General features: G+C 58.4%; 1 protein-coding gene and 2 non-coding genes across 5 annotated transcripts in view; all 3 read right to left on the bottom strand.

The window, feature by feature from the left end:
- Nucleotides 1–2,955: 2,955 nt before the first annotated feature.
- The window catches only part of TBRG4 (transforming growth factor beta regulator 4), a 7,535-nt gene continuing 238 nt past the window's right edge, over nucleotides 2,956–10,252 (bottom strand). Inside the window, exons 2-12 of one of the 3 annotated variants that reach the window (XM_077765795.1) lie at nucleotides 9,793–9,942; nucleotides 8,720–9,190; nucleotides 7,020–7,343; nucleotides 6,508–6,679; nucleotides 6,075–6,232; nucleotides 5,494–5,604; nucleotides 4,611–4,755; nucleotides 4,051–4,299; nucleotides 3,823–3,934; nucleotides 3,605–3,716; nucleotides 2,956–3,149 (exon numbers count right to left, since the gene is read on the bottom strand). In XM_077765795.1, coding sequence (XP_077621921.1) covers nucleotides 3,048–3,149; nucleotides 3,605–3,716; nucleotides 3,823–3,934; nucleotides 4,051–4,299; nucleotides 4,611–4,755; nucleotides 5,494–5,604; nucleotides 6,075–6,232; nucleotides 6,508–6,679; nucleotides 7,020–7,343; nucleotides 8,720–9,133 — 1,899 coding nt within the window. In that variant the 5' untranslated portion in view covers nucleotides 9,134–9,190; nucleotides 9,793–9,942 and the 3' untranslated portion in view covers nucleotides 2,956–3,047. Of the gene's footprint in view, nucleotides 3,150–3,604; nucleotides 3,717–3,822; nucleotides 3,935–4,050; nucleotides 4,300–4,610; nucleotides 4,756–5,493; nucleotides 5,605–6,074; nucleotides 6,233–6,507; nucleotides 6,680–7,019; nucleotides 7,344–8,719; nucleotides 9,191–9,792; nucleotides 9,959–10,252 lie in introns of those variants that run through there. The other 2 variants (XM_077765797.1, XM_077765796.1) reach the window with 2 other exon arrangements.
- LOC144233035 (small nucleolar RNA SNORA5) lies at nucleotides 6,332–6,465 on the bottom strand. Its single transcript, XR_013335574.1, has one exon. It is a non-coding gene; the product is annotated as a small nucleolar RNA SNORA5 (small nucleolar RNA).
- On the bottom strand, nucleotides 6,838–6,974 carry LOC144233036 (small nucleolar RNA SNORA5). Its single transcript, XR_013335575.1, has one exon. It is a non-coding gene; the product is annotated as a small nucleolar RNA SNORA5 (small nucleolar RNA).

The following is a 10,252-nucleotide window of genomic DNA, read 5'->3' as shown; positions in this document are numbered from 1 at the left end:
TGTATTTTGGTTTGTCTTTTTTCCTTTGTTCATTTATTTCTTAAATGAACGAGCGACATGAAATGGTATTTGTCTTTCTCTGACTTCTCTCACTTAGCATATTACTCTCTAGGCCCATTCATGTGGCTGCAAATAGCAAGATTTCATTGATGGTTGAGTAACATTCCATTGTGTGTGTGTATGTACATGTACACCTTTATCCATTCATCAGCTGATAAACTCTATTTCCAGTTTGGCTGTTGTAGATAAGGCTACTGGAAACATTGGATGCACATATTCCTTTTAACTCACGTTTTTTGTATTTGGGTAAACTGGTATTGAAATTGTTAGATTGTAGGGTAGTTCTATTAACTTTTTGAGGACCCTCCATACCGTTTCCCAGAATGGCTGCACAAGTTTGCATTCCCACCAGCAGCACAAGACTGGTCCCTTCTCTGCACCCTCGATAACATTGGTTTCTGTGGTGTGGAGTTTAGCCACGGAAAGGTAAGAGGCAGTATCTCACCCTGGTTTTGATTTGTATTTCACTGATGAAGAGTGATGTTGAGCATTTTCATGTATGCTGTTAACTGTCTGGATGTCTTCTTTGGAAAAATGTCTGTTCATGTGTTCTGCTCACTTTCAACATATATTTCATATATTTTATTAAACTTAGTTATATAATTATTAATAAAAATAATATATTTATGTATAAATGTTCTGCTCGTTTTCAACATATATATATTTTATATTCTATATATATGTATTTTAATTTTTTTGTGGGGGGGACCTGGGTGGCTGTTTGTTGAGCATTCGACTTGATCTCACCGTTTGATTTGGAGCCCTCCATCAAACTCGCAGTCAGCAGGGAGCCTGCTTCAGATCCTGTCACTCTAGCCCCCACCCCTCCTCTGTGCTCTCTGCCTCAAAAATAGTTTACGTGTTGTAAGAAAGAGCAAGTGCACAAGCAGGGGAGGGATACGGAATTCCAAATAGGCCCCATGCTGTTAGCACAGAGCCTGATGCAGGGATTGAACTCACGAACCATGAGATCATGACCTGGGCCAAAATGAATTGGACGTTTAACTACTAAGCCACCCAGGTGGCCTGTTCTGCCCATTTTTTAATGGATTATTTGTTTTGCTTTTGGTGTTGAGTTGAATGAATTCTTTATGTTCTTTGGGTACTAACCCCTTATCAGATACGTCATTTGCAAACCTCTCCTTCCGCTCAGGAGACTGCCTTAATTTACTTTTGTTGTTTCCTTGGCTGTGCAGAAGCTACTCTGTTGTAGTCCAGGATTCACACTTTCTGATTTCAGAATGTTCTGCAGAGCAACAATCAAGAGACAGCGAGCTACTGAGCCCAGGAGCCCAGACACCCGTGGGCAAGCCGCGTTTTGGGAAAGGTGCCAAGAGCAAGAGGACAGAACGGTCTTGGCCACACCACTGGGACAACTGAAAAGTCCACACGGAACGGAGCTCACGGTGGCAAATATAAATTTTCACTCCCTAAGGAGAAATCTGCAAGGGCAAAGTTAAATCATAAAAGTTCTTTGAAATTGTCAAATTCTTAGAAGAAAACAGGTGTATTTCCACGACCTTGATTCACCAAAGGACTCTTGGACAGGATGCCAAATGCACAAGCAAAGACGACTGGGCAGACGTTGGCGGAGCAGAAAGCTTGCTGCTCAAGGGCCACCACCAAGAGGGAAGGCGGGACCAGCAGAACGGGGGACAGCCTTTGCACACCATTTCCGACAGAAGAGGCAGGAAGGTGACTGAGTGGAGTCCTGGACACAGAATGGGGGTGGGGATTTTTCTGGAGATCACAGTCCAGCAGGCACTAGAGATGTGAGACACTCCCAGCACCCTCACCCGTGGGGTGACCAGCCACCTGCAGGAACGCGGAAGGACCAGCGCACGGCCCCCTGGATGAGCCAGGGCAGATTGAGCCTGAGGGCTGTGCAGATCCCTCTACAGAAAGCTCTCAAAACAAGCACACAGATGGAAGGCAGGTTGGTGGCCTCCAGCAGAGGGAGATGGGGTGTGGATGGTGGCACGAGGGGTCCTTGCAGAGTCACCGGTCCTGCATGTGGACTCCTATTCCTTTCAGTGTCCTGGTGACCTGTACCAACTCTAGACATCACCACTGAGAGTGGAAGAGGACATGTGGACCACTGTGATTATCTCTCAGTGCAAAGGGACCCCAGTGTCTGCAGTGGATGGGTCTAGCTCACATGTCCCCCGCGGGACCTCCCTGAGCTCTCCTGAACTGACCCCATACCCCGACACTAGTCCATGCCTGTCCTTCACTGCACCATGCCCTGCCCGCTCTGGCGTCTTGCATGGGCCTGGGGTCACTGGCTTCAGAGTGACCTCGGCTGCCCCTCCCTTCGGCCTGTGCAAATGATACACCATGTACCCCAATGCCTGCGTGGGCTGCAAGGTTTCAGGACAGTGTACTAGCTCTTCCAGAGGGACCACTTTGGAGGTGGCCTTTCTCCCTGCCCCACCCTGAACTGCTGGGGGCAAACGGTAGTGCGTGGCGCTCACCCTCTTCACTGTTCTTCAGGTGAAGTCTCGGCCAAGGGACAGACAGACTGCTAGGCGGGGCAGGGATGGAGGCTTGGGTCGCTTGGGCACAGGATGTCCCCCCTACCCCCCGGCCTGGACGTGATGGCAGCCCTGCCTTGTCAGCCGAATCCACCCGTCTTCTGCCCCAGAGCCAGCGACACCAGTCAGCCTGGGTCCTTGGGGGTCCCCCCACTCACAGACCATGGGCAGGAGGGGACCCCCAGAACACCTGTGGTCAGTACCCACACCAAGACCCAAACCCCAGGCTGTGTGCTCAAAACCCTACAGGCCGGAGCCAGGAAGGTCCTTGTGGCCCAAAGGCTGGAATCCCAGGGCCCTGGGGGCAGACTGCATGGTGTGAGCGGCAGGCAGCGATGGTGACAGAATCTGGGACGCCTCCTGGTGTGGATACCGGCAGTTACTGTTTATTGCCCACGAGGGGGTGGGAGCTGCCGGCCAGCCCCCAGGGCACAGTCCAGGCCACGGGCTTCCTCACTTGGCCAGCTCCTCCGCCACAGCTTTCCGCATCTTGTCCTTGAGGTAGGCACCTTTCTGCCACTCTGACTTGAGCTCCAGCCACTCATAGTAGGGGACCTGCAGGGGCGGGGGGCGTCTCTGCTCTTCCCTTCTGCTCCACCCCTCACGCCCCCCTGGCCCCCAGGCCCATGAAGCTGCTGAGTGTGGCTGCAGAAGGAGCTGCTGGGGCCGGAACCCCCCACCCTTGCCCGCCCCAGGCCAGGGATCTGAGGATCCGTGGCGCCTCGTGATAACTGCTTTAATTTTTGAAGTCAAAGAAAAAAAAAATCACTAACAAACCAGGAACAAACTACCACAAGAAATAAATGTGACAAAACTCTCACGCGGTCCCCTGGCCCTAGTATAAGACAGTCTGCTGTGGAATGGGGCAGCAGACCTGGGGTGGGCACATGCAGGGCACAGACTTGCTCTAAGAGCCCTGAGCAGATGCCCCAAAGCCGCAGGCGTGAGGAAACCACGAGGCTCCAGGCTTCCCCTTCTCCCGCGTGAAGGGCCCGCCCAACGGTACTCACGTCCACCACCAGGAAGCCAGCGGCCAGCACATGACGCCGGGCCAGGGCGAAGCGCCCCAGCAGCTCTCTGCTCCGGCTGAAGTTGGGGAACTCCCAGCGCAGGAAGGCCAGCCTGGCAGGGGAGGGGCAGAGCGCTAGGCGTCCTCTCAGGGGAGGGGGTTGGGGGAGGGGAGCACCAGAGAAGGGCCAGGGCCCATGGCTGGCCTTGGGCCACCTACCTCTTGGCCCCAGGAGGCAGTGGCTGGGTCCCAGAGGGAGGGGCAAGATGCGGGGCCAAGAAATCTCTCAGGGGCAGGAACTGACCGTCCGTGTCCAGCAGCACCTCGGCATCTAGGTAAGGACATGGGCGGACACAGAGGGAACTGTCCCTGGGGCTCAGAGACCTTGTCCCAGATGGAAGGAGCCCCATGGCCGCCATGAGGTGAGTGGGGGGAGGGGACTCTTACCCAGAACCCAGCCATACTGCGTGGCCACCATGAAGCTGCCCCTGCTGTCGCTCCCCAGGAGCCCCTGAAGGGTACCCTGCAGCTCCTTCTGCAGGGGCGTCACCTTCCCATCATGGGCTGGGAGCTGGGGGGCCCAAGCTGAGGCTGGTGGCAGGAGGGGGCCCATGTACTCAGGGTGCTCCAGCTGGGCGGTGGCATTGATGTGCAGCAGCTTCTGGAAAGTGCTCTGGTCCTTTGGGGACCCACCACCTGAAGAAGAATGAGAAGTGAGGGTGAGCTGAAGGCCGATGCCAGGGCGGAGAATGGGGGGTGGCCGGGGGACAGGGACACCCTCATCCCCAAGCAACCTCTAACTTGGCATTGCCAAAAGCAAAGACAAGAGATCATGTGGGTCACACACAGAGAGGCAGAAGGGTAGATGACAGCCAGATGAGCTCCAGGTGCCATCTCACTGCTCTGAGGTTCCCTCCCCGGCCGGAAGCTCCCAGCTGTCTGGGGGGGGGGGGGGAGAGGCGGGCTCTGCATGGCTCAGGAGAGGGGATGCCCTAGTCTCGGCTCACCCAGGAACTGGGTGTGAAGTTCGGGGTGGAGCACGGCCTGCAGCTCCTCCCCCTGCACCTGCTGTAGGACGCACAGCGACCACACCACATCCACCTGCAGGGTCGGGTTCAGGCTCCTCAGCTCAGACCCCAGCTTCTCGTGAATCTGGATGGAGCGGGGTGCAGAGAGGGGGCTCTGCTCAGTGGCTGCACACCTCCCCATGTCGGCAGTGGTCAGGGCACCGGAATGACTCGGTCACACCGAGGCCAGAACAGCTACGGGGAGCAATCCTGGCTAATGCTCTTGGTCGGGTTTGGAGACCCCCACTGGTAGAAAGTACCAGAAACCCTCCTCACCCAGAACCAATGGACAGCACAACACGAGGCTGGAATTTCCTCCAGCCCCTCCACCATCAAGGACCTGTGGCACAAGATCACAGGTCCCCAGGGACAGGGATGGATTTCTGGCCTCGAGGGGACTTGTGGAAGACACATGTGGGGGCAGCGTCCTGGTGGAAGCCCAGGGTCACACCTGGTGCACACATGGGATGCTTCACACCTGCGTGGGTGTCCTCGGCAGGGTGGCCCACATACCACTCAACCGCTCAGCCCCTCAGGCCTCTAAAGCAGTCTGCCAAGGGCTCGGAGCATCAGCAGGGTGGTAAGGGAGCAGCAGGCTCCCCCGCCCCCCAACCTGGCCCAGCCCTGACTGTGGGTGAGTGACCCAGCCAACACCTTCCAACCCACACACGTGGCCACAGCAGACATGTTGGGATCTCATGTCTTTTGTCCCCAGTCCCTGTGACATAAGGCTCCAGCGCCCCTAGCACTCCCAAGGCCCCACGCCAGGTCCCCTCCCACTCTTGCCTTCACATCCAGGGCGGGAAAGGTACACAGACCGTACCAGGCTGAAGAACTTGTCCTCTTGCTCAGGACGGAAGTTCAGGTGTGCGAAGGCCAGAAGCACGTTGCACAGGTGCAGCATGGTGACAGTGTCTGCTCGGTCTAGGACATGCTGGGCCGGCCAGGTGGGGACAAAGTGAATGAGAAGGGCCCCCCCACGGGACCCACAAGCCCTGAACAGGGTGGTGGGCCAGACCTCGCCCTGCTGGCTGCCCCCACCCAGAGGCTGATAGAGGCATTACAGAAGCCCCAGGAGGTCCATGCGGCCCCAAGCTGCTGCAGGTAAGTTAAGGGTCTTCCTCATGGCTTTGGGGTGATAGAAGTTTATAGAGTTCTGAGCAGATTCTGAATCTCACCATCCACACCATGCCCTGCTACAACCACCTGAAGATGGATGGAAACTCCTCTGGAATTCAATGACACAACGGACACCGTCCTCACCCACCATCTCCACTAACCAGAAAGGCTGCTCCTCTCTGAATCAGCCAGGTAGGAACTAGTTCCCTGTGTCCGGGGTGGCCATGCCTCTGAGCAATAAGCAGGAGCCTCTGAGCTCTGGCCTCCTGGGTCTGCCTGGCTCACCTGGGCAAAGGCCTCGAACAGGGGCGGGCTGAGCCACTTGAGCAGGGCGAAGGACTTGGCGCAGCGGGCCACCTCGCCGGATGTGAGGCCAGGAACATGGGACAGCAGGTCGGCAGCCAGGCGCTGGAACACCTGGGTCTGGTGGAAGCCAAGTTTGCCTTCGGGACAGAGCGACCGCGGAGTTCACCCGGTGAGGGCAGGAAGGCTGCCCTGGGGACCACCCGGCCTCCCCAGCCTGGCCTTGAGGATCGGGGGCTTGATGTCCGTTACCGAATTTATCCCTGAGACCTAGCACATAGGATCAGGGCCCATGAGCCACGGTGTTTCTGTGGCAGCCTTTCGGGCCGGCGCCTGCCACAGCCAGGCAGGCACCGAATTTGACATGGCTGCGGCCAACACCTCCTGCCCGCCGCTCCCTGTGGGAAAGGCTCACCATAGGCATAGGCCAGGTCCAGGAGTGTGCCTTTCGTCAGTGAGAAGGGCTTCTGGACCAAGTGGTAAGAGATGGCGCGCAGCAAGGGCACCGACCGCCGGTTCTGAGCCGCCAGCGTCACCAGCACCTTCCGCAGCTCGTCGGGGCCAAAGTGTTCCACCAGCTCCAGGCACTGTCAACCACAGCCCGCACGGTCAGCTCGGTGGCCCAGGCCGGGGTCCCATGCAGCACCGTCCCTGTGGGACAGCGACTGGACCTGAGCTCACTAAACCTGGACCCCGCTGTGCAGGCCCACCAGGTTCCCCGCCAGGGTGCCCCTGGGCCAAGAAGCCCTGTCTGCAGCCACACTTATCCCCGGGGCCCAGGGTGGGGGACCCGGGGCCCATGAGCTGCACGGCTTGCTTTAGCAGCCACCTGGGCCGGCTCCTGCTGCAACAGGAACAGGGGCCGAATTTGACGTGACTGCAGGGCGTGCCGCACGTCATGAGGAAGTGCCCACCCTGCCGTGGTACCTTGTCCTCCAGGCGGTTCATCAGCGGCTCCGAGAGGTGCCCGGCCTTGGCCATCAGGGCCACTGCCGTGCGGCCATCGTCAATCTCCGTCCAGCGCCGCTCCAGCTGCAGCAGCAGTTCGGCCAGCAGCTCTGGGGACCCCCGCTCCTGCATGTGCGTGGCGCTGGACTCGGCCAGGAAGGCCAGGTGCTGGTACTTGAGCTTGCGCAGGCGCCAGCGCACCTCTTGCTCCACCGAGCGCAGCTCCTTGCAGGCTGCTGGCAGCACCAGCGCGTACAGGCTACGGAGCAGTTTCACGAGGGTCCCGTGCCACACAACGCCTATCTGGGGGGATGGGGGATAGGGCAGTCATGGCTAGAACCCTGCCCGGCTGGTCTGCAGCCCGCCACCAAGGCAACCTCCCCGTGCCACCTGGTCAGCCGCACAGGGTTACCTGCGAGCAAGGCCCCTGCGTGGGAAGGTCCCCTCGAGGGGTGAGCACAGAGATCCGGCCACTGCTCCACGTGCCTGAGGGGCACCCGTCTACACGCGTGCCCAAACCTAAGCAAAACCGCCGAGTCCAGAGGCCAGGGGAAGTGTGTGGGACGGACTCAGAGTTGAGTTTTGTCAACCCGCTGGCCCTGTTACTCGTAACGATGGCAACAGTCAGGTGTTACAGACACACCGGCCCTTATCCCGGAGGCAGAGATCACATGGATTCCGACAAACCCCGAACCCTGATTTTCTCCTCTAAAGGTGTCCTCAAGTTTCTGAGAACATAGTCTCTTAGGAATGTGAGCGCCAAGGACAGCAAGAGTGACATCCCCGCAGAGCAGGCCCAGGTGCCAGTACCCTGCTGCCCTCCCCCACCTCCACCAGAGATGCCCTTGGCACGTGAAGCTGCGTGAAACAGCACTCGATACGCAGGCAGAGAGGGACCCAGTGCCAGAGTCCTGCCCACCCTATGCTCCCCAGCACCACTGAGGGGAGTGGCTGGTCGGCCACCTGCTGCCATGTCAGATGCTGTGAGGCTCCATGCTGTGCTCCACAACGTCCCGAAGCCCCAGACTCCCTACTCTTGGGGGCCCGCCCATTTCTGTTCCCAGTGTGTCACGGCCCGGTGCAGACTATGGGCTCGCAGAGACAGCCTGTGGCAGAGGCCCCCAGGGGACCCAGAAGCCTACAGCACCGGAGCTGACAGCCTGCCCAAAGGGAGTCTCTCCTCAGTCGGCCCGGCGATGGCCTGAGGTCTGTTCACCCCTGCACTGCCCCCGCACTCAGATGAGGGTCTGAATGGCTAGACAACAGCCATGCCCTGCCTGGCTGCCTGGGATCTCTCATCAGTCACCCCAAATCCCCTGCAGCCAGAGGAATGCCCCCTCGGCCAGCTAGACACAGGAGCAGGGCCACACAAGCAGGTGTGCCTGGTGAGGAGACGTGCACCCGAGAAATCAGGCAGACCTAGCACACTTCCTGTGCTTCCGTGTCTCGTGTGCTGCTGGAAGGAAGGCACAGTTCACCTAACAGGGCCGCCCTGATATCAATAGGGAGACAGCAGGCAAGAGTAGTCTGGACTCTAGCAAATGAAAACTTATCAGAAAATGGAGAGAACTAAGCAGTGCAGAACAGTTCCGTCTATACCTGGAAAGCAATCCGCTGCTTTAGACTCCAGCACCTATTTTCTGCATGGTGAGCCCTCAGAGAACATTCTAGAAACCCACCTGGCTGTCCACGAGACGGAGAAGCTGTTGAAAGCGGGCATCCTGCACGAGGGAGGCTCTGTCTTCTGGCTTGTCAGACAGCAGGCGAGAAAGCTGGATGAGCACGAGGGCCGCGTGGTTTTCTTGCAGGCAGCGACTGCCACCGAGCAGCTCCAGGAGCTCCTCTGGCTGGGTGGCCTTCTCGATGACCTGCTCCACCTTCCGGTGCCCTGGGTAGGGGGCGGACGCTTGCTCCTTCTCCACAAGCCCCGACAAGGGGTCTGGGAAGTGGGAACTGGGGCAGGTGGCCGAGAAAGTCAGAGTCCTGGCCACCATGCTAGCAAGTGGCAGTCGGCCAACCGGAGCCACTGCAGGGGCCAGAAGGGTGGCCTCTCTCAGGAGGCACGTGCATCGCTTCACCAGGCGGGCTGCCATGACGGCCTGGGTGGCAGGGAAGGAAGATTCCTAGCAAGCAGGTCCTGGTCCGAAGCCCTGAAGAGGAAAAGGAGGAAAAGGGGCAATGCAGGCGTGGCTCCCGAGTCAGAGACCCGAGAACAGGGCAGATGAAACACAGTTGCCACCACTCTCTGCTCCCCACACCAGCGGGGACCTCTGCTTCCTGCCTCACCCCCCGGGGTGTGACACAGAGCGCTTCCCTTCTACTGCAGGATGGAGCCAGATGCCCAAACTCAGGAGCATTACAGCTAGGGCTGGAGCGCACAATCGCCTATGGGGTGGTTCAACCATTCACACCCCCAGGCTTGGGCCCAGGCTTTTAGGTGGGAGTCTCTGAAAGTAGAGATTAGAAAAAGTCCTTTTATTTAAAAGTACCCAGGAGCAAAAATGGAAGACTTCCAGAAGCGCAGAACAAGATGCTTCACATCACACTGCTCCTGGAGAGCTCTGAACCTGTTACCCACATCCTGCAGCCTCACAACTGTGGCTCAGAATGACCTTCTGCCTTTACTTCCCTCATCCCAACAAGCCCTGCACCTTCAGTAGACCCAGAGAGGGCAGCTGCCAGCGCCACCCCCACCGCCCCCCAGCACCCACGAAATCACCCGTCGTCTTTCCACACCCAAGCAAAACGTTACCTCCTCCAGGAGTGTGTCACATATCCCGATATTGTTCAGTCTCGCCCGCCAGGGCGATCAAGCGACCGGGTGTGCCTGCCTGCCAAAGCAGAGAGCGTGTTGGACCATCGGCTTCCCGGAACTTGGTACGCGGCCGGCGCATTATTGCAGCTGTAAAATGCTTATTCTAATTACACAACATAAGAGGTTCAGGGAGAATACCGACCCGCACCCACTGAGCCCCGGCGGCGGCGAAGCCGGAAACAGTCCCGACCGAGGTCACCCTATGCCCTGGGTAGCGAGCTGCGGTCCAGGGGCCCAAATGGGCTCCACCAGCCCCGAAGCTCGGCCCGCAGATGCAGACACCACACCCGCACCAAGGCGGGGAGGCCCGCTCGCCAAGACGCGAGGGTCCGTGCGCCGCCCAAGGGACACAACGCCGGGCTCTGGTGGAGGTGCGCGCATGCGCACAGGCGGGAAC

Source organism: Crocuta crocuta, unplaced genomic scaffold (genome assembly GCF_008692635.1).
Source record: "Crocuta crocuta isolate KB4526 unplaced genomic scaffold, BGI_CrCroc_1.0 scaffold751, whole genome shotgun sequence".
Taxonomy (NCBI): Eukaryota; Metazoa; Chordata; class Mammalia; order Carnivora; family Hyaenidae; genus Crocuta; species Crocuta crocuta.
The sequence above is the reverse complement of the archived record's forward strand: the minus strand, read 5'-3'. Positions and strand labels throughout refer to the sequence as shown.